This window comes from Cordyceps fumosorosea, assembly GCF_001636725.1.
Source record: "Cordyceps fumosorosea ARSEF 2679 chromosome Unknown scaffold_4, whole genome shotgun sequence".
NCBI classification, from domain to species: Eukaryota; Fungi; Ascomycota; class Sordariomycetes; order Hypocreales; family Cordycipitaceae; genus Cordyceps; species Cordyceps fumosorosea.
In genome coordinates, this window is record NW_017387304.1 from 596908 (window position 1) to 618935 (window position 22028).

Below are 22028 nucleotides of genomic sequence, written 5' to 3' on the forward strand. Positions count from 1 at the left end.
GTGGCAGATAGGCTTTCGTAGTCATGCTCGAGCGGTCTGTCGTTTCCACCAGTCGGCCATTTAGATTCATGACTTGCGAGCTGAATACACCACTAGCAAGTCTCAAAGTCTCGCCGCGGGCCGCCTCGTTTCACCAACGGGCCAACCGCCCGCTTGCAAGTTAGTCCTTCCTAGTGTGGTTGTATTCCCCAGATTGCGGCCCCAGCATCCACCCCCACAGAGCCAAAGCGACGACCACGCGATGGTAGCCTCGACACTGACCAGAGTAGGAGCTGTCATGTCCTCGGTTCCACGAGGATTCTCGTCAAGGTAGCAGAGACATCGGATACGGCCCAGTATGTCCAATGTAAGCGGTCCAACGTCACATAGCAGAGCGTGGCCCGAAATTAGTGGGCAGCTGCTCTGTTCCACTCAAGCGTGTAAGTCACCATGATCCATCACAGACCCCGACTGGTATGCTCTGGTCTGGGATGAAGATAAAAAGCCCGCCAGTCCCTCCTTTATGAGTATTCCTTCCTTCAGTATAGACAATACGCATCTTAAACACTCCCTTCTGAGCATCATCATCGTCATTGTCAACAGTCTGTCCAATCATTTACAACATGGCGTCATTCAAATCGGTGGCCACAGTCACCAGCGCGCTTGCCATGCTCCCCTCCGCCATGGCAGCTTTCAGCCCGGGCGCTGGCAATAATATCGCTGTGTACTGGGGTAAGGAAATCAAGTCCGAGTGCTGTTTTTTTTTTTAAAACAAATTCTGACTGTTTACAAAGGTCAGAACTCGTACAACCAAGGCTCCGGCCCTCTCGCTCAACAGCGTCTGGGATACTACTGCCAAAGTAAGCATGGAAGAACCAGATCTGGAAATGTTTAACTCGGTAATGCTGACCTCCCGTATAGACACGGACCTGAGCGTAAGAAGCACCGCTCAGGGTAGCGCCGACCACTGGACGATGCTAACTTGACTTAGATTATCCCTGTCGCGTTCATGAATGGTATCACTCCCCCAATTACGAACTTTGCCAACGCGGGCGACAACTGCACCGCTTTCCCTGACAACAAGAACGTTCTGAACTGTCCCCAGCTTGAGTAAGTTGCGCGGTGCTAACGCGGCCCGCGAGTAGCGTCGCTAACAGTGCGTGCGAAACAGGGAGGACATCAAGACCTGCCAGAGCAAGTACGGCAAGACCATTGTGCTGTCTCTCGGCGGCGCTACATACTCTCAGGGCGGCTGGTCCAACACTGGCGACGCCGAGACCGCGGCGCAGATGGTCTGGGACATGTTCGGACCCGTGCAGTCTGGCAAGTCCGTCGACCGCCCCTTTCGCAGCGCCGTCGTGGATGGCTTCGACTTTGACTTTGAGAGCAGCGCCAACAACCTCCCCGCGTTTGGCGCCAAGCTGCGTAGCCTCATGGATGCCGCCGGAGGCAAGAAGTACTACCTGACCGCCGCCCCCCAGTGCGTCTTCCCCGACGCGGCGGTCGGTGCCGTTCTGAACGCGGTCGCCTTCGACTTCGTCATGATCCAGTTTTACAACAACTGGTGCGGCACGTCCAACTTCCAGGAGGGCTCCATCACGCAGAACGCCTTCAACTTTGACGTCTGGGACAAGTGGGCGCGCGGCAGCAAGAACCCCAACGTGAAGCTCCTGCTGGGCATCCCGGCGGCGCAGGGTGCCGGCGGCGGATACACGAGCGGCTCCAAGCTCAAGGCGGCCATCAACTGGTCGCAGAAGTACTCCAGCTTCGGAGGCGTCATGATGTGGGACATGTCCCAGCTCTACTCCAACAATGGGTTCCTGAGCGAGGTGCTTGCTGATATTGCCGGCGGCCCGACCACGACCGTACCTCCCGTGACTTCGACCACGACGAGCCCTGGCACCACAGAACCGACGACAACCTCAACCCCCCCTCCCTCTGGCGGCGGTCTCGATCAGTACGCTCAGTGTGGTGGACAGGGCTACAATGGCCCAACGGTGTGCAAAGCTCCCTACACCTGCGTGAAGCAGGGTGACTGGTGGTCGTCCTGCAAATAAAGGAGTCCACAGTCACCGTGACCGGGCACTACTTCACGTACATATTTACCTTTCTCTCTTAGAGTGTATATATTTTTCAATGAACAATTCGTTTCCATGTTGCTGAAGTGGTGTGTCAAATGATGGCTCAGGGGATGCACCTGGACTTGAATGTGAATCATGGGCTGATGAGGGCAGACTTGGCAGAGACAGGCACTGCCATTGTTTCACGTGTCCATCATACACGTGACCTCGGCGCCACAATGACTTCGGATTGAATGGTGTTTTGCGTCAACAGTTATGTTACTCAGCATTCAGTCGATGACTGATGATGGCGATTTCACGATTCTTTTTCTTCTCAGTTCCATCATTTTATTGTCCCATAATACAAGCGCAGATCCAAGGGTACTTGTGCACTAAAAATAGTTTGCGCCAATCTCGTACAAAGCTGCGGCCAATGGTATGCCCGTTGGCGCCACCAGCCTCTCCACAGCCACCTTTAATCCCCTGCGCCACCTTCATCTGCCGCGTCAACAGTGGGACAGCTTCAAGGTGGGCGCATCAGCAGTTGAAAAGCTGCCCAGCCGCCTAACCTTCAACCTCTCCTTGCATTCCTCTGCACTTGAAGCTGTTTTTCCTTTCTTTTCTCCTCCTCTATCCCGTCGTAACTGGATATCACGACTTTCTACCTGCCGCACCGCGCTTAACCTCCACTGCCCTTTGACGCCAAACTTGAAACTGCAGCCGTTTGACGACGCGTGGACAACCCTGGCCTAGAGGGCGCTTACCCGAAATATCGGCTCATCAATCCAAGAGCGTCGTCAAAATGCCTCCAGCTTGGCCAGAGTCTATGGCGCCGCTGTCTGCCGCGCCTCTCAGCAAAATTGAGCTTGAACTGCAAGGGCCTCAACGAGCGGCTCTCGTCGGTCGTGATCTTCAGCACCCGAATCACACACAGCAAGTAACGTTGGGCGTCATCGCGGCTTACGTTGTCGTTATTGCTATTCTATGGAACGTTCCCTATATCAAGAACGTCCTCTGGCCATTCAAAGTAAGTGTACAGCAACTCGCTTTGTGTCCATCGGGTCTCTCATCTCGAGCCGATTATCGATGCGTCCGCGGTCCTTTGTCTCCACCACCAAACTGTAGCATGCACTAACCGGTTTATGCTGCAGATGCTTGTCATTGCCTTTCACGAATTTGGCCACGCAATCACAGCCGTCTGTACTGGTGGCCGCGTCAAGTCAATCAGTCTTGATCCGAACGAAGGCGGCGTTACCAAAATGGTCGGTGGCATCAGCGCAATCACGCTTCCAGCAGGCTATCTGGGATCGTCCATCATCGGCGCGCTACTGACATTTTGCGGCTTCAATATTGTCGCATCCAAGGTCGCCAGCATTGTTCTAGGCGTCTGCTTCCTCCTGACTCTGTGGTGGGGGAAACGGGACTGGCTGACGATTCTCACTGTCTTGCTCGCTGTCGGCCTCATTATCGCATGCTGGTTCATCAAACACGCCGAAGCACTGCGGTTTGTGGTGCTTTTCATCGGCGTCATGTCCTCCCTCTACAGCGTGTGGGATATTTGCGACGATCTGATTCTTCGCAAAGTCAACTCATCCGATGCCAGCGTCTTCGCGAAGCGCTACGGTGGCTCCTCGCAGTGCTGGGGCGTCATCTGGTCCATCATATCCGTTTTGTTCATGGCTGTCGGCATCGTCGCAGGGCTGGCTGCATTCTCACAGTCGTTTGCTCAACAACAGGAGGACTCGAAGCACTTTATCCCAACATAGCCTAGCACGCAGTACGCTAGAAAAATGGCACACCACAAATAGTAATGAAGATATTTGGCAATGAAGCTGTTCACGAGGTCAACAAGACCCATTCCACCCTCTACACTGCGGGTATCGCAACTACAAAGCCGTGCACTAACTTGCACAGCGCATTTGGCTTTTTTCAAGAAGAGAAGTTAATTCCACGTCTAAGGGATATACCCGTTTGACATCCAGGTACGAGACCATTACTATTTTTAGCCTCCGGGCTGCGGAGCTGACCTCATTCTCGGCCGTCCAGGCCAGGCGCGAAGAGTCGACCGCAAAGGAACCCTTGCGACTGGCGAGGATTTCCTGCAACAACTGCGACTCCCGCGCTAGAAGAGGACCCTCGGCACGTTTAGTAATCCTATTCTGTTAAATCCCATGCTTTACCCCGCATTTTAACAGTTTGTGGACCGTTCACACGATAGATCGCACCCCTCCATACCCCGGAAGCATATAGCCGGATGTAGCCTTAGCCCGCGGCTACACTGCACATGCGCCGTGCCCGGGCTGTTGCTGTCATATGAAACAAGTTATTTTCGGTTCAGTTCACTCATTTTAAACCGACCTCCGGGGATATTTGACCCTTCATAGTCTTCCTTGACCCTCCTGACAAAGCCTGTTGATAGATTTACGATTCATCCTATGCATCATGTATAATCCTGCCACAGTTGCCGCTGCCATCGAGGAGCTCGGTGCTTCACCACCGCCTGGCAAGCCGCATGGCATCGCGCTGCCCGGCACTGAAAAGCCGAATCGAAGCCAAATCTACCGCCACTGGCAGTTCGCCGATCGGCCGCTGCTCGAGACCCTGGACCCGGCCGTCCGGACGCTGCACGACCTATTCGAGTCCTCGGTGCAGCAGTTTCCCAGAAATGCGTGCCTAGGCGCCCGAAAGTGGCTGCCAGACTCCAAGACGTGGGATAACAAGTTCAGCTGGCTGACCTACGCCGAGGTTGCCGAGCGGCGCAAGAACTTTGGCGCGGGCATCGTGGAGCTTCACGAGCGCCTCAACTTCACTAAGAAAAGCCAGTACCCGGTTCCTCTGTGGGCACCGAACAAGCCAGAATGGCAAATCGTTGGTAAGTTAGCGCCGGTATTCCGCAAACCTCAGCTATGGGACGTATTGTTTTGTGTTGTCTTGCTGACACTGTCATCTTAGAGCTCGGCTGCATGTCCCAAGGTCTCTTCACTGTTTCTCTGTACGAGACTTTGGGCCCCGACACAACAGAGTTTATTCTCAATCACGTTGAGGCTTCGTGTATAGTTGCTTCCTTGCCTCATATCCCAGGACTGCTCGAAATTAGCCGCCGTCTGCCCCATCTCAAAATGATCATCTCCATCGATCCTCTGGACAACGGGGAGCAAGAAGCGTATACAAAGCGTGCGCTACTCTCTGAATTGGCCAGCCAGCGCGGGTTGCAGCTTTACTCCTTGGACGAAGTTGAGAGGTTGGGCTTCGAATCCCAAAGACCTATGCGCCCATGCAGCGCCAATGACATCTACACCATCAACTACACCTCGGGCACCACTGGTGTCCCGAAAGGCGTAATTGTTACTCACAAGTCCGCCTTATCATCGAACTGCGTCAGCCGTATCATGAGTGGAGGTGTGAGCAGCGACGTGGGTCTTTCTTATCTGCCACTCGCGCATCTTTTGCAGCGCTTAGTTGAGCAGGAGGCCTTTGCCTCAGGTTCACGCACCGGGTACTTCCGTGGCGACCTGACGGGCTTGCCGGACGACATCAAACTGCTGCGGCCTACAACCTTCATCTCTGTGCCGAGGGTATTCAACCGATTCAACGCCGCCATCCGCGCTGCTAGTATTGAAGCGCCGGGCTTCAAGGGGGCACTCTCGAGACATGTCATCGACAGCAAGCTCGCAACAATGAAGCTGCCAATGGGTCAGGCCTACAACACCCATTGGCTCTATGACCGCCTCTGGACCTCAAAGGTCAAGGCGGCGATGGGCTTTGACCGTCTGCGTGCCATGGCCGGCGGAAGCGCCCCCATCGATCCGCAAGTGCAGACGTTCCTCGGCGCGGCCCTGGGGATCCCGTTCGCCCAGGGATACGGCATGACCGAGTCCTCGGGCGTCGCCACCTGCCAACTCAAGGGCGACTTTGAAACGGGCCACGTCGGTCCGCCGATGCCGTGCGTGGAGATTTGCCTCGAGTCCGTCCCCGACCTCGACTACCGGGTCGAGGATCAGCCGCGTCCCCGCGGTGAGGTGCTCATGCGTGGACCCTCCATCTTCTCCGGCTACCTCAAGAACGACGCCGAGAATGCCAAGGTGCTGGAGCCGGACGGCTGGTTCCACACGGGCGACATTGCCGAGATTGACGAGCTGGGCCGGGTCCGGATTATCGACCGCAAGAAGAACATCCTCAAGATGTCGCAGGGCGAGTACGTCGCGCCAGAGCGCATCGAGAACATCTACGCGGCCAACTGCGGCATGATCGCCAACGGCCTGGTGCACGGTGACAGCTCCGAGTCCACGCTTGTGGGCATCTTTGGCGTCGAGCCGGAGCCTTTTGCGGCGTTCGCCGGCAAAATCCTCGGCCGCGAGGTGTCGGCTGCGGACGTGGCGCTGGTCCGGGAGGTGGCGGCGCACCCCAAGGTGAAGAGGGAGTTTCTCCGCATACTCGAGGACATTGGAAAGAAGAAGAAGCTGTCGGGATATGAGCGCATCAAAAACCTCACCCTAGCGGTGGACCCGTTCTCTGTTGAAAACGAGCTGCTTACGCCGACGTAAGTTATTTTGCCTCCCAGCTTGGCTTTTGTATGATTGACGCATTGAGCTAACATCGATCTCTTCCTGCAGTTTGAAATTGAAGCGGCAACAGGCGGCCAAGGTCTACAGGGCTGATATCGTCAGAATGTACAAGGAGATTGCTGAGAGTGCTCCCGTGGCTAAGCTATGATCGGTATATAAGTTTGGAAGTCTATGTTGGTAACTATCTTTTAACAAAGAAATGCAATAATAACTACATATGCCGCACTGAGAACATGGAGCCACCACCCACGTCTTATAACTACTAACCTAAGTGATTGTCTCAGTCGCGAAAGACATGCTATTATGTAGGTAGTCTCAAAGTACGGAATATACACTAGCCATCCCATCATCATCGCCTCGTTTTTAAGTGTAATAATTGGAATTTAGTATACCCACTAACGCATTAGCTGACGACGCGTCACTTGCTTATTTTTTAACTAGTAGTTATTGGAAGCAGCCTTCTCACGCAGGGCTGTACGTCAGCCCTGCAGATCCAGCCGTAAGCTAAACAGGCGCAGATGCTCTAAAACCAAGTCAAGTTATTTTGGCAATGTTGTCTGTTCATTCTTCTCTAACAAAGCGATAAAACCGATAAATACTCTCGCAATCAAATTCTTCAAGGTAGCCATTCTCAAATGACCAGCGTCCGTCTCACCAACTTTTTGGAACAACAACATCTATTCAAAACACGTTTGAAAAGCTTACATGTCTAGTTACAGATGCGTCGCCAAGTGAAAGGGAGGGCCAGTGGTTAATGTACCCGCCGTTCGTTCCAGGCCGCGTCAACGACTTATCAGGGCCATGCCGCTTCGGGCAGCTATTTGTGACGTGATGAGGCGTGTGTCTGTCCTTTCAGCGCGGTTGCCAAGCAGCTGTGAACTCTACTCCCTTTATCTATAATTCGTGAACCGCCCATTCAATCTTGTAAATTTATTCTTTGTCTTATTGTTTCGCTCAAAGCGCGGCTGCCCTGCGTTTTACCTACTCAAGGCACCAGGGCGTCGGTGCAGCTACCCGGCAATTCGACATTCGCGACCGTCTCCGTCCGCTGTGGACAGCTCCCGCCATGTCCGGGGGCAGCGCCGACCCAGAGGCCGGCGATGACCTTGCGCCGTACGACAGAAGATACCCCGATCTAAACGAGCATGATGCAGCCGAAACCACACCACTCCTGCCCACGGATCTACCCGCAGAGCTGGCCCCGGAACGCTCATTACGGCTACTGGTCAGCATCATCGGAGGCTTATGCTTGACGCTGGTTGCCGTGAGCCAGAGGCTCTTTGGTCCCGCGTTGCAAGAGATCATGGAAGATGTCATCTGCAGAAATGTGTACGCCGATCACCAACTCAATACACTGGCTCCCCCAGACAGCCGGTGCAAAGGGAATGAGGTGCAAAAGACTCTGTCGATGGTCTCTGCTGTGGATGTTTCAGCTGAGATGATAGTCCGTAAGTATCAGCTCGCTTCTCGATTTTCATGCAGGTGCTAACTTTGTCTCCAGCGATTTTGGTACAGATTCCCTATGGAATTATTGCGGACAAATATGGACGTCGAATCGTCATCTTTGCCTCTCTCCTTGGTTGCGTCCTAAAGATTCTCTGGACTGTCCTTGTCCGTAAGTAGTCATTGTCATGGTCCGCTCTACCGCTGACATGTCGCCTCATCTTTAATCGCGGTTTCCCTTTTCGATTCTAACGCAGTTTAGTCTCTCTTCCCAATAGACTTAATATCTGGGCAATCCTCTGGGGTAACCTTGCCTACTTCATCGGCGGAGGCGGTACAATGGCCGGCGCCATGTGCTATACGCTCTTCAGCGACGTGACGCCAGCAGCGGAGCGAACCATGGTCTTCTATCAGCTCAATGCCGTGCTTCGCATCGTTGGTGTCGCGGCCACTCCCCTAGCAGCGTTCCTGCTCGGAGTGAACCCGTGGATGGCCCTGTGGATAGGCATTGGCTTGCTGATCATTGGCACATGCTGCACACTCTTGCTCCCCGAGACTCTCGACTTAAGAAAGGCGGCCGATCAAAGAAGAGCCTCCGGCGAGATTCAGGCCGAGTTTGCGCCGCACCCAGTGGGCAAGGTCTCCGCCAAATCCGCCATCCAGCGTGCGCTGGCTTCTGCGCGCAGCGACTTTTCTCACATCTGGCGCTTTCTCCTAGGCTCCAAGGGCATCATGTTGCTCATGGTGTGTAATGCTCTAGCATTCCCTTTGAAGCTAGTATTCGACAGCGATTTGTTGCAATACATGACCAAACGGTATCACTGGTCATGGTCAACGGTATGGCTCCTGTAAATGGCATCAACTCGACAGAATCGACTGCTAACCTATACTGCGTAGGCTACATATATCGTGTCTATCGAAAACTTCTTCGCCCTGGGAGTGCTGATGATTGTGTTGCCGGCGACTGCTTGGGCATTGGATCGGCGCGGCCGCTCACCACTGCAGCGTGACCTGTTCATCGCGCGTGTGTCCGCAATCTTTGCATTTTTTGGAACATTACTCATTGCTTTTGCGCCTGTTGGCTGGCTCTGTGTTTTGGCCCTCATCATTTACAGCTTCGCGACCGGTTTCTCTCCGCTTTTCCGGTCAATCATGTCCATCATCGTCGAGCCGCACACGATTGGAGCCCTTAATACTGTTATCGCAACAGTTGAATCAACCGTGGGCCTTGTCGCAGCTCCTACTCTTGCTTGGCTTCTAAATCGCGGCATGGATCTTGGCGGTGTCTGGATTGGGCTTCCGTTTATGTTTACGGCTTTCCTAACAGCGTTATCGGCTCTGGGAATATTTGTTTTCAAGCTACCTACAGCATTCGCTCAAAGTTGAGTACTTTCTGTCATAATACCTATTTCTACTTCCCATTCTTTTTCTTTCTCTTTGTCTTACTAGTTAGTACGTCCTGCAGCAGCGTGGCGTACGAGGCGCAGTGTGTTTTACACGAGCAAGTTGTACATCTTTCTCCATCGAGCTCTGGAAATTATTCCTGATAGTATCAGGATTCAAAACACTTCATCTCCTTTACCAACTTAGCTAGCATTGAATTTACTCCGTTGCGATAAAATCTTAATCAGATCAAATGCTTGTTGGGAAGATCGAAGAGCTATCGATAAGGTGACACAGGCAGCTAACCCCGCTACTAAGGTAGGTACCTAGGTAGAGAGAAGGTAGCTCCGCAACTTGATGGTCATCTCCATCATCTGCATCGCCATCGCGCGTTCAACATTCTTCAGATTTCACGTTTTCCTTTCCCTATTGGATCCTGTTAAGCCTTCATATACCTCATTTGAGTATACACAACATGTCTGACGACGAAGATTTCATGCAGGAGTCGGATGAGGAGCAGTGAGCTCTGGCAAACACCACGCCTCGACGGATTGATATTAACTGGGACGTCGCAGGTACGATTTCGAGTACGAAGAGGACGAGGACGAGGACTCCGGCGATGTCGATATCGAGAACAAATACTATAATGCGAAGCAACTGAAGCTTAACAACCCGGAGGAGGCGGTGGACGAGTTTCTTGGAATCCCCCAACTGGAGCCGGAGAAAGGCGAGTTGGGATTCAAAGGCTTGAAGCAAGCTATCAAGCTAGAATTCAAGCTGGGCAGATACAATGAGGTTTGTTTATCGGGCGCGATGCTTTCATTTGCGCGGCTAATCGAAGACGCCCACAGGCCGCCAACCATTTCGAAGAACTCCTTACCTACGTCAAGTCCGCCGTCACGCGAAACTATTCAGAAAAATCCATCAACAACATGCTAGACTATATCGAAAAGGGTGCTGACGGGAATGATGCCGTCCAGAGTATGGAGAAGTTCTACTCGCTGACGCTCCAGAGCTTCCAAAGTACGAATAACGAACGGCTTTGGCTCAAGACTAATATCAAGCTTGTCAAGTTACTACTTGATCGCAAAGAATACGCTACCGTCGCTAAGAAGCTTCGGGATTTGCATAAAGCTTGCCAAAAAGAGGACGGGACAGACGATCCGAGCAAAGGAACATACTCGCTCGAGATTTACGCCCTCGAGATTCAGATGCTTTCCGAGACGAAGAACAACAAGCAGCTCAAGGCACTGTACCAGCGCGCATTAAAGGTCAAATCCGCTGTGCCGCACCCTAGAATTATGGGAATCATCCGAGAGTGTGGTGGCAAAATGCACATGAGTGAGGAGAACTGGAAGGAAGCACAGGGCGACTTTTTCGAATCGTTCCGCAACTACGACGAAGCGGGCTCGCTTCAACGCATACAGGTCCTCAAGTACCTGCTTCTCACGACGATGCTGATGAAGTCTGATATCAACCCGTTTGACTCGCAAGAGACCAAACCGTACCAATCAGATCCTCGCATCTCGGCCATGACCGAGCTCGTGAACGCGTACCAGCGAGACGACGTGCGCGGCTACGAAAAGGTGCTGCAAAGCAACCAAGACATCCTCGCCGACCCGTTCATCGCCGAGAACATTGACGAAGTCACCCGCAACATGCGCACCAAGGGCATAGTGAAGCTCATCGCGCCGTACACGAGGATGAAGCTGGACTGGATCGCCCAGCAGCTCAAGGTCTCGCAGGACGAGGTCCAGGACATCCTCGGCTTCCTCATTGTGGACGGCAAGGTCGACGGCCGCATTGACCAGCGCGACGGCATCCTCGAGATCACGTCCACTGCCGACGCGGAACGCATCAGGGCGATGAGCAAGCTTACTAACTCTGTAGCTGACTTGTTCGCCACCGTGTTCCAAGACGGCGACGGTTTCCGAAACAGCGATCAGAACATCGGTGCCGATGGGCCCGGCTTCGATGTCGAAGGGACGGGAAGGATGGGCAAGTCCCACAGTCGGAGGACCAAGCCGGGCTCCCATGTATGGGGCTAAGGGCCCGGTTCATGCGAGGCTTTTGATCAGCGGGCTTGATTGTTTCTCTTTCCTTTCCTTTCTCGCTCTGTTTGCGACATCTCCGTCATCATGAGGGATAATGGGAGTTTGGGTGCATTTTTTTCAATGTTGGAGATGACCGGCTATTTCGCAAGGAGATGCCAGCCGTGGTATTTCATGCAGGTGGCTTGCATACTACAGAGATGCACAAATCTAGGTCCTGCACATCAAGCGTATTACGAAGACCAGTTGTACACAGTCTAGACTAGAAACAGTGGTACTCTAGTTGACTTTGTTTGACACACGAAAGGATGGCTTGCGTGCCTCTGCGCGGTACATTGCAGAACTGAGGAGTGACAGTGGTTGCATTTTTCAACCTTTTTCACCCTACACCATTTGTTATGCCTCATCTCACACGTCAGTCTCTGGCTACCAAGGTGCTTGTGCAACTGCCTAGTGTCGTCCAGCAAATGTTTGCAGAGCTAGGATACACCATGTACTCAACGGACCGCATACGAATACAACGCCGCCCATGTGCAAAGCAGGGAGCTGAGAGAAAAACATGACCCCTCGGACGTGTTGCTGCTGCACCCCTCCCTGCCGTCAGCCGCGGCTGTCTGGCAGGTGTTGCGAGCCCATGGAGCCACGGTAAGCCGCATCGGATGAATCAACAACAGGGTTGAGCTGGCAGCTCTTCTTAGGCTCCTATTCTTACCCAGAGCTGTGCCCAAGTGAGCTGCAGAGCTTCATGTGCTGAACGGACGCACCGCGAGCGTTGGGTTCGCCACAAGACGGCGACCAGCGTGGTATCACGAACTGTGTGAGACCCAGAGCCACCAGGTCATCGTAACCGAGTAATACGGTGATGAAGAATGTGGGCACAGCCTTGTTGAAGGCAGCAAACCACCATACATATTCTGCAAACATAATGCCAGAACCCGCAAGCAGCATGCCTGTGTATATTGTTGTATGTCCAGGCGAAGCGATATAGAAGAGCCACGAGACAAGGCCGGCCGCCTCAAAATGGCTACCAGGCGTATTGCTTACCTTCCCTTGCGTCTTCATGATACACCGCATTCAACCCTCTCCTCATTTTCCCGCTGCCGAGTATACGCGGGTGGCTGCGCGGAGTTGTACGCTGGTGCAGTGGTGCAGCTGAGGTTGGATGGAACGACGATGCGATGCGGTGCCGCGCAAAGGACGACTTGCGCATTGTGCGACTCATTCCAAGCTCTTGATCGCAGGTGTGGGTACGAACATGTCTCTCATAAAAAAGAAAACATTTAGCCGTGGGGGCGGCATGGTAATGGACATGTGCTGGGTGGCTGCCTTTGACAATGATTCAGCCGCGGCAAGTTGTGACTACAGAGCCACAATCATGAGAAACAGTCTCTTTTTCTCACTGGGCGTTCTTTGCGCGCACCGAGTACGTCCCTGCACCCCTCTGGACGAGCATTTGCTCCTTCGCATCTTCGTCAGTGGCATTTTCAGAAATGTTTTTTCTCAGGCTTTGGAAGAGGTACGAGGGTCTCTTTTCGTATTGTTTGCCTGTCTGGGATGGTGCGAGGGCTGGAGTCGATCGAGTCGCACATCACATGGTGCGAGCAAAGCAGGCATCACGACGGGTGGGTTTCTCTCGGCATGCGCGGTGCAAAGGTTGTGTATGTGGCTTGCTTTTCGACTTTGATATGAAAATGCTGCGAGCATGCCGCCTAGGCGATGACGAATTAATGAGGGCGTCCTTGGCATTCCTTCGGAGACAAAGCGAGCCAACCATGTCAACGAGACGGCCTTGGATGTCCATCCACCGGGTGTCTGCAAAAGGCCAGGGGGCGCAACTTTATTCGACCGACTGTGGTGCGGTAAGCCCCTCCCTGCATCCTGCAGCAAAAAGGCCCGGGTTGGCAAGGCTGGTTGATGCTGGGCATCGTTTCTTGTATCCGTATGTCGAGAGGGAAGGAAGCCCGGTCAGCAGTGGATAGTAAGTGGTTTGTGGCCTAAGAATCGATCTTTTCACTGTCTACGCCCCTCCATAGGGCTCTCTCGTAGCGATAAGAAAAGTGAGAGATGTAGTTGCCGGAGATGCCGCCCAGAATTGAGGGTTTACCTGCGTAGCAGCGGGTGGCGTCGTGGCGGATGCTTGACGGGTAGAGGAAACCACAGAACCATATTCTCGGAACCCCTGTACGCGCCTGCCGGAAGCAACACGATCTAGAGCAGCCAGGGTCCCTGTTTGTTTACTGCTGCACTGACAAGAGATGGAAGGAGGAGGGAGCTTGCTGGGCTTCGGAGCGGTGGCCAGGCGACCAGGCAGCCAAGGCCGTGACACTCCTAGAGAGCAGATTCTAGGGCTGACAGACAACGAGGCGCGCAGCCAAGCCTCACAGTCGCCTCTCACACTTCGTAAAATCGCCCCCCCCCCCCCACGCCGGTCGGCAGCCATGGATCGGCATCTCGCCCCCAGTGTACAAGCCAAACTTGCTCTTACGGGCCCTCCTTGGTCGCAGTATTTCTGGTTCTGGCTTGGGTCGATTGATTCTGCGTCGCAACTACGTCCTGATTGAAGTAATCGTGCCTTGGCCGCCGGGCATTGCACGGCTGGAGGAGTGTTCCTCTTGATCCCCCTCCTCTTGCCCCTGCGTACAAGAAGAAGCGGCACTTGTGAGGAGCGAATGCAATGTGACTGCTGTGCGCCGTATCCAAGCCTCGTTGTTAGACATGCCGTGATGTAGTGCAGCGCAAGGCTGTGGCCTGATCTCCAGCGGAGGGGGTATGGATGGACTTGTTTTCTTTTCCTTCGTTTGTCGCACCAGTTCGTGGATCAGCCTCGTTGTAGAAAGCCAGAAGTTGAGGGTGGCTGGGGCTGCCTCGGGATGGACGAAAGATGCAGGGGAAATAAGAACCCTCCTCAAAAATAGGAAGAGTGAACACGGCGCAAGGTGGAATTTGTGTCGTTTGTTGATCTTCGGCGGCTTGCCCGCTTATTAGGTTGTGAGGCTTGCGCAGGTGACTTTGTGGAGGGAGGCAGTGGAGGAGGACTGCTTATGCCGACATCAATAACGCATGTCTGATACCGGGAAGGAAGGTCGGACGGCCGCTGGCCAGTGATGTTGCAAAACCTTGGTGTATACTTTTCAGTTTGTGCATCGGTGTGTTAGTAGAAAGATGGCGTGTCTCGCTGGAGGCGTAGTTGGAACATACTCTAGGGTTTTGTTTGCATCACGTTCACATGTTGGCGTTTCAACGACTCTACAGCACATCTATATATCTGTGCTTGTGCCTTGCACTTTGGTTTTGCAAATCTAGGAACATGTCAACGTACCATTTTACATATTGTCATTTGTCTTCCCCATTTGCGATTGCCGGCCTTGTCGAGCTTAAGATAGCTTTAACCTTCTTCGTGTCTCAAATGCAAGTTTGGTACTTTTTTCACAACATCGGAAGACTACCTGAGAAGTCTTATGGCGCCTGTCATTGTATGAGTATGCAAGCTAATTCTCCACGACAGATACAGTAGTTATTCTGGTACACCGTCTAGCCAGTGACGGACGACTCAGACAACGGAAGCAAGGCGTGTCAACTCGAAACGCCAAAACAAGACGATCTCGTCCTCGATAGTAATACCACCCTTCCCTGATTGGATCGCATCACCGGCAACCCATCCGGTAGCTTCACCTGCCGCTTGACAAAGGACCGCAACGCCGCGACCCAACATTGTCAACAAGCAGTCAAGCAGACAGAACAAGTCCATCGGCAAAAGCGGCAGCCGCAGCCTTGGCAGTGGACGCTAGCCAAATAAACTTGCCCCGGCCACGCGCAGATTCGCCAGCGATCGTCCGCTAGTTAATAAACAAGCCTGGGTTGCCTGGGTCGGCCCGCTCGCTGACGACAAGGCAGCGTTAGGTGGTGGTGTTGTTATCCGAAGGCAGGCTGGCGAGGGGGCATACCAGGGTGGGCAGGGACATCACAAAAAAGTTGTTGGAAAAAGGGAGTTTGTAGTACAGACACTCTTCTGCTCACTGCCTTACCTGCGTTTCCTTTGAAGGCCAAAATCCGTCAGTGCCAAGATCGCGAGCTGTTTCCTGCGGCAACACGATCTTTTGGCAGACTGCTACAGCGTGCCTCGCGTAGTTCGGAGAAGATCCTCAGATCGCCACAAAGTCGTCATCCTGCTCAGAATTTCTTTACACTTGTTGGAAAACATCCACAGCCATCAAATCAAGGGTCCTTCGCGTCGGGCGACGCAGCCAAATCCCTACCATGGGTCATCAACGGCCGCCGCCACAAGAGGATCCGTTCAGCGACTCCAGGGAACAAATGTCTAGCCAATTCTACTTCCTCGACGGCGATGCAGGCGAATACAGACATTACTCATCCGTGTCTGGGTATTCGGCGTTGAACCATGGCCGGGTCACGGCTTCGGTCCAGCCTAGCATGCAGGGAGGGCTCCCAGAGCCGGTGCCAGCAGCAGCGATGCTGCCAGTGCCAGTTTCAGGGCCGGACCTGCCAGTGCCGATAGCGCTTGGAGGGGGTGACGGCCAAGGAGGTAGCGAAGACCGTCACAGCCACGACCGCCACAATCAGATCCGCCACGGGCAAGACCGCCAAAACTTCCCCCCAGTTGCACCACCGCTGCCCACGACGTTGCTAGCGGCTCACCCGCAACTCGACTACCAGCACCAGCACCACCATCGTCATCTTCCTCTCCAGCCTCATCCGCGTCCTCACTCCCAACACCAGCTCCATCCTCCACACCTCCACAGCCATCCCGCCGACCGCTTCTCCGGCCGCCCGCTCACCATGGCGAGCCCTGACGAGCACAGCATGGCCGCACAGCAAGACGCTGCCATGGGCTATCAACCAACCCTTGATGTAAGCTGGCTTCGCGAGAGCCTCCATCTCCGTCCCTCTCCCCCTTCTCCTGCCGCAAGCATTGCTAACCGCCAATCTCACAGGGTCCCGTCATCGGCGATAGAACACCTATTGCTGCCATTGTAGATGAGTACGCCAAGGCAGATTCAATATACGTCGAAAAGACAATGGCACGTAACGTCACTACCCCAACCTTCAACCAGCGAAGAGCCCCCATCTCCGACCATCCTTCTTTCTGACCCCCTCTCTTCTATCTTTTATTTCTAACTTGCAAGAACACAGGCCTTACCTCAAACCTACGTTTCATACCGCCCCGTCAAGGGCGATGGCAACTGCGGATGGAGAGGTCAGTCAATTATCTCATTCTCTCCCCTCACGAATTTTGCTTTGCATACTAACATTCGCCGCTCCTCGTAGCAATCGGCTTCTCCTACTTTGAAAAGCTCGTCGAGACCGGTGACCCCGATCAGGTCGAGGGCGAAGCGGCCCGCCTGATGAGCATGAACCACTTCCTCGGCACAGTCGGTGGGTACGACTTTTACGAGGACTGGGCCGACGAAGCCATTGGGCTACTACGCGAGCTTGCCAACTGTGTCACGGACGCGGCTGCGGCGCATTCACTCGTCCACACGCGCTGGACCGACACTGGCACCAGCAGCGCCCTCATCTACTACCTCCGCCTCCTCGCCGCCACGCACCTCAAGAGCCACCCGGACCAGTACGACCCCTTCGTGCCTGACGGCCAGGGAATTCGCTCCTACTGCGCTCAGACCATCGAGCTCCCCGATCGTGAGATTGACCAGCTTGGTATCACCGCTCTTTGCAACTGCCTCCTCAAGCCCCTCGAATTCGTCCTTGAGATTGCCTACCTTGACCGCAGCCCTGGCGCCGCGGTCAACACCTACCGCTTCCCCGAGGAGGCCAACGGCAGGAACCCGGCCGCCCTCGGTCCCATGATCCATTTACTTTACCGACCGGACCACTACGACATCCTGTATCGCCGGCAGCCTGGTCCCATCTCGATGCAAGTCAACCGAGCCACCAGCTTTTACTCCCATACCCCTATCAACAGCACGCACAGCAGTCTCGGGGCCTTCGCGACGACTGAATTTGGTGGTCTCTTGACGTCGCTACCTTCAGCCGCACCACCAGGCATGTCGACACTCTCCTCGCCAACCGACACGCATGCGTCGCTGCCGTCGTCGTGCGATGCATTTACACTAGACGGAGGGTGGATGCCGCCGCTTCCCACACAACGCAGCATTGTGCAAGGCCGGCCGCATCCCACCACCGAGTCGCCCGGCCCGAGGCCTCCGCCGCCCCCGTCACATACCGCCAGCCCGGCGCCCAATTCGGAATGCAACATTCGCTTTACCAAGATGCAATTGAACTATGAGGTGGACACCAACCGGGCGGCGCATCTCGGCCTTCTCCCGTTCAACGTCGTCACGAACACCTTCAAAAACAGTATATGGAATAGGGCGCATTTTGGCAACCCCGAGTTTCACCCCGAACAGTGGCGTCCAGGGGATGACAGCGGCGCCGACGACCGAGCAAGTGGTTCGAGTTCGCGCAAGAAGAAGGGGGGTGGCAGCGCCGCCAAGGAAACGTGAAATGCGAGAGCAAAGGAAAAAGCAAAGAAAGAATGTCTCGGAACTTTTTTTTAGCATATGCAGTGCCGTGGTCAATTCCAGCAGGCTTGGCAAGACATGGGCGTTTTCGTTTTTTTTTACTTTTTCTTGTGGCGTCTGTGATTGCACGCGCAGATAAGGCGGCGGCGGCGCTGAAACAAGGGTTGCATGCATATCGCAGCTCCAGAGCTACTTGGCGGGACGAGATTTTTTTTTTCGTAATACACATGAGCAAGCTCGAATGTTTCGATTCCACAATAGACTGGCAAAATTTCTATATTCTTTTCTGCGTCTTTCTTTCACGTCCTCGTTTCACGCCACTTAAAACCTCATACAGTCGAGTGCAGTTGATTCGCATGGCGATACACATGGCGATGCCAGGGTAAGTATGCTGAGAAATGTCCAAAAAATACAAGAAAAAAAAAGAACAGTAAGACATGCGCATCAACACAGCAGAGCTACTCTCGAAAGTGCATCAACATATATATATTTACTTCGTAGACCAAATCAAAATAGATGGTGGGAAGGATAGCTTAATGTACGGCGAAATCAAAAAATGCCACCCCATTTCATCAAAATCATCTCTTATTAAACCGTCTCAATGTAACGCTTCATTTCCCTGTGGAAAGTTAGCAATTGTAGTTCAATTTGATACAGCCAGTGTTGCCTGATCAAGTGGTATTCGCAGGATGACGTACCAGTCCGTTACAGCCTCATCGAATAAGCGAATTTCATTCTCGCGGGTGCCACCAAAATGATCGACAAAGTCGTCGCCAAAGACCTCGCGCGCGATGCTGTCTTTGCGCATGAAGCGCTCCGTGGCTTCTTTGAGGCTTTTGGCTAGGCGCTCGCCCATATCGGCGTCACCGCCGACGTCCTGGCCTAGAGCAAGCGGTGGGCAGGGTATCTCGAGCTTCTTCTCAATTCCGCGCCAGCCGCAGCCAAGTATGGCGGCCATGACGAAGTGCGGGTTCGTGTCAGCGCCGGGAACGCGAACCTCGAAGCGTGTAGCAGACGGCTTCGACGTGGGGGGTGACAGCAAACGAACGGAGGCGGCTCGGTGCTCAAGTCCCCAAGAGACGGTGACAGGCGCCCAGAAGTTCTCCACCAGGCGTTTGTACGAATTGATGGTAGGCGCGAAGAGAGGCATTATGTCGGGCAGGCCGACAAGGATGCCAGCAAGGAAGTGTCGCCCGAGATCCGAAAGATGAGCAATGTCCTTCCACTGAGCGCTCTCGTCAGGGGTTTCGCGGGCAAGTAAATTCTTGCCGTCCTTGTCCACAAGAGAGATGTGTACGTGGCCACTGTTTCCAGGCAGCCCATGCTTAGGCTTGGCCATGAAGCAGGGGATAATACCATGTTGGGTTCCGACACTTTTCACGACGTATTTAAAGAGACTGGCACGGTCAGCCATCTCAGCGGCTTCGTCGAATTCGAGGGCGGCTTCAAAGACGCCTGGGCCCGATTCTGTGTGCCAGCCCTCGATATTGCAGGCAAAGTCGACACAGCTATCAAAGACTTCATAGTAGTAGTCCTTGTTGTGGACGGGACGGTTCAAAGAGTAGCCAAACATGCCCTCCGTGAGGGAAGGCAATTGGTCGTGAGGATGTTGTTGCAAGAAGGAGGCGGGGGACTTGGAGTCATCGGGCGTTTTGAAGGTGTAGAACTCGTACTCAGCTGCAGCAGCATGTGGTCAGGCGAAGTGTTTTACATGATTTGAGAGCATCGGGAACATCATTATCTGGAGGGAAGGGCGGTGCGTAGCATACCTCCAGCCATTGCGCCGTAGCCTTTGCTACGTAGCCGTTCGAGCTGAGACCGCAGCAGGCCACGTGGGCACGCGCATATGGGCTTTTTAGTTTCGGGGTCAACAAAGCTGACGAGGAAGAAGGGAATGTTGTTTTCCCAGGGGATCCTCCGAAACGTAGTCAAATCGGGGATTGCAAGTATATCGCGGTAGCCATTTTCGGCGTTCGATATTTTGAGTTCGCGCATGTAGGTCTTGTCGTGCATGTCCCATCCAAAGATGACGGAGCAGAAGCCGAAGCCGGCCTCAGCGACGGAAAGGAACTTTTTCTTGGAGATAACCTTTCCGCGGAGGATTCCGTCAACATCGAGGCCGGCAAGCTTGACGCGGTTGTCATTTTCGAGCAGCTGCGGCAGATCTTGGGCCGTAATGGCCTTGGGGCTCGGTGTCGTCATGGTTTGGTGGCAGGTCAGCGGCGGTGGTGGGGTGGTAGTTGATGCGAGAGCGCGACAGACTTTGGCAAGGGGGAGAAGAGAATTGTGTCGATGTAGGGGATGAGCGAAGAAGAAAAGAAACCCGGTGACTTAAATGATATGGAAAGAAGGAGTAGAGAAGGGGGTGAGAGAGTTGAGAAATAAGGTAGTGGTAGCAGGCGAAGTCGGACCAGGACCCAGCTAAGCTGTCTGGAAAGGTAACAAGTTGTTGGCAGGGAAGCTGAGATTTTGGAGAAGGCGGGGAAGCCTGTGGGCTGGATGCAAGGTTACACTAAACTGTTGGTAGCTCAAGTGGCATAATTTGTGTCACAGCAAGACACGGCGGTAATGGGGGCGTGGGAAGCGCATTTTAAAGGCGGGACCGGATACAAGGTCATTTTGCGCCTTCCCTTTAAAACAGAAGGGTAGAAGAAGAATAGATTGGCGAGTAGTAGCTCTTCGTGGCGTGCGCGGTAAACGGTCGAGGCACCAAGGCTGGAAGATACGCCATGAATACCGAGGGTACCTATGTATGTACAACATACATGGGCACGTACTAACGTGCGGTTAGTAGGTACGAATTACACAATTAGGTACTGGTATTACCGCTGGACAGATTAAGCAGGTGTCCATGGGGTCTGTTGACGAGTCGTTGCCGCCGATACTTTTGACGAACAAGGTGCCTTGGCTAATAAACGCGAATCTCTATTCTGCACAGAGTATCAGTATGTATTCGTAGAACACAGTCCTATGGCAAGCCAAATATCAATGTACGTTTCGACTGCAAGTCCCTGCAGGTTGCTGCAAGTGCGGTCCGCCAGGTGGAGCCCTGGTGTTTGTTGGAGATGCCGTGGTCCACTTTCCCCAGTACCTGTTATCAGGGCGACAGCAAACAGGTAAATGTGCAGAGGTATGACAGGCTTTAGGTCGAGGGGTAATGAATTAGTATAGTACCTATAAATTATATACATCTTTTGCATGGCTCCGTCCCTGTAGATACTCTATTTGGCGATGTCAATGCGGAGAGGAGTAGAGCTCCGTACAGACCTACCTGGCAGTTATATACCGACAGTATCACCAACTGGTCGGTATCCGTACAGTGCCTGCCTATCAGCATGGTGGGGGAGGGGACCGCGCTGTTCGAGGCCCGCCTGTAGTACCAAACTGTGCGCGCTCAAGGCCCCAGCCGTCATGGCCGCCGCAGTCCCGCAGTTCACGGGCAATATTGCCAGTAGTAGTTACGCACCCGATAAGGAACCGGTTTACATCCGTCAAAATCATATTTCCTAGATGGCTTTGTAAATATAGCCCTGGTAATATCTGCGCCAACCTGTGCAGCACATGCACATTTCTGTTGCCGCGCTCCAGTGCGAGCCGCGCTTCCTCTGCTGGCGGCGCGCACCGCTCCTTGGCTGGGGTACCCTGCCGAGACGTCCTCGGCGCTGGATGCAGGTAACTTTGAAGTAACTAGTAAAAGACTTCTTGGCCTGCATGAATAAGTAGATGAACAAGGTACACACATAAGAACCTTGACCTCGATTCTCACGCAATTCTTCGCATAAGATGAGCAATCTCCTTGTTCCGGCCCGGAATCTCTCTACCTGACAGACTCGCATTCAACAGCAAGTGGTAGGACACTTTGGGTAGCACGGACGGGATACCTAGTATGAGGACTCCAGCAATCAACTTCATTCCCAACCCAATATTCCATCACGTCTCTCGCGCCTCTATTTAGAGTCTTCCCCTCGTCTTATCTGCCATCTTGCTTTCCATTCGACCCTATATCCGCCTCATTCCCGAACAGATCACCCCCACGTACAATGACGG

General features: G+C 53.6%; 7 protein-coding genes across 7 annotated transcripts; 6 read left to right on the forward strand and 1 right to left on the reverse strand.

Moving 5' to 3' along the window:
* Positions 1-602: 602 nt before the first annotated feature.
* On the forward strand, positions 603-2036 carry ISF_02375 (Glycoside hydrolase, subgroup, catalytic core; the record flags this gene model as incomplete). Its single annotated transcript, XM_018845981.1, has 5 exons — positions 603-711; positions 774-839; positions 901-914; positions 971-1089; positions 1151-2036. The coding sequence occupies 5 exons, from the start codon at positions 603-605 to the stop codon at positions 2034-2036; spliced, it is 1194 nt and encodes a 397-aa protein (XP_018706688.1).
* Positions 2037-2841: 805 nt separating this feature from the next.
* Positions 2842-3805, forward strand: ISF_02376 (hypothetical protein; the record flags this gene model as incomplete). The annotated part of the gene is made up of 2 exons (XM_018845982.1): positions 2842-3066; positions 3191-3805. The coding sequence occupies 2 exons, from the start codon at positions 2842-2844 to the stop codon at positions 3803-3805; spliced, it is 840 nt and encodes a 279-aa protein (XP_018706689.1).
* Positions 3806-4481: 676 nt separating this feature from the next.
* On the forward strand, positions 4482-6752 carry ISF_02377 (AMP-dependent synthetase/ligase; the record flags this gene model as incomplete). Its single annotated transcript, XM_018845983.1, has 3 exons — positions 4482-4911; positions 4992-6579; positions 6653-6752. 3 exons carry the CDS (start codon positions 4482-4484, stop codon positions 6750-6752), a joined length of 2118 nt encoding a protein of 705 aa, XP_018706690.1.
* Positions 6753-7670: 918 nt separating this feature from the next.
* Positions 7671-9433, forward strand: ISF_02378 (MFS transporter; the record flags this gene model as incomplete). The annotated part of the gene is made up of 5 exons (XM_018845984.1): positions 7671-8052; positions 8106-8219; positions 8310-8791; positions 8836-8895; positions 8945-9433. 5 exons carry the CDS (start codon positions 7671-7673, stop codon positions 9431-9433), a joined length of 1527 nt encoding a protein of 508 aa, XP_018706691.1.
* A 472-nt stretch (positions 9434-9905) lies between these two features.
* ISF_02379 (PCI/PINT associated module) lies at positions 9906-11478 on the forward strand (the record flags this gene model as incomplete). Its single annotated transcript, XM_018845985.1, has 3 exons — positions 9906-9949; positions 10006-10225; positions 10282-11478. 3 exons carry the CDS (start codon positions 9906-9908, stop codon positions 11476-11478), a joined length of 1461 nt encoding a protein of 486 aa, XP_018706692.1.
* A 4260-nt stretch (positions 11479-15738) lies between these two features.
* On the forward strand, positions 15739-17963 carry ISF_02380 (ubiquitin thiolesterase; the record flags this gene model as incomplete). Its single annotated transcript, XM_018845986.1, has 3 exons — positions 15739-16350; positions 16633-16696; positions 16768-17963. 3 exons carry the CDS (start codon positions 15739-15741, stop codon positions 17961-17963), a joined length of 1872 nt encoding a protein of 623 aa, XP_018706693.1.
* Positions 17964-18569: 606 nt separating this feature from the next.
* Positions 18570-20183, reverse strand: ISF_02381 (glutamine synthetase; the record flags this gene model as incomplete). Its single annotated transcript, XM_018845987.1, has 3 exons — positions 18570-18600; positions 18680-19658; positions 19751-20183. 3 exons carry the CDS (start codon positions 20181-20183, stop codon positions 18570-18572), a joined length of 1443 nt encoding a protein of 480 aa, XP_018706694.1.
* Between the last annotated feature and the right edge of the window lie 1845 nt (positions 20184-22028).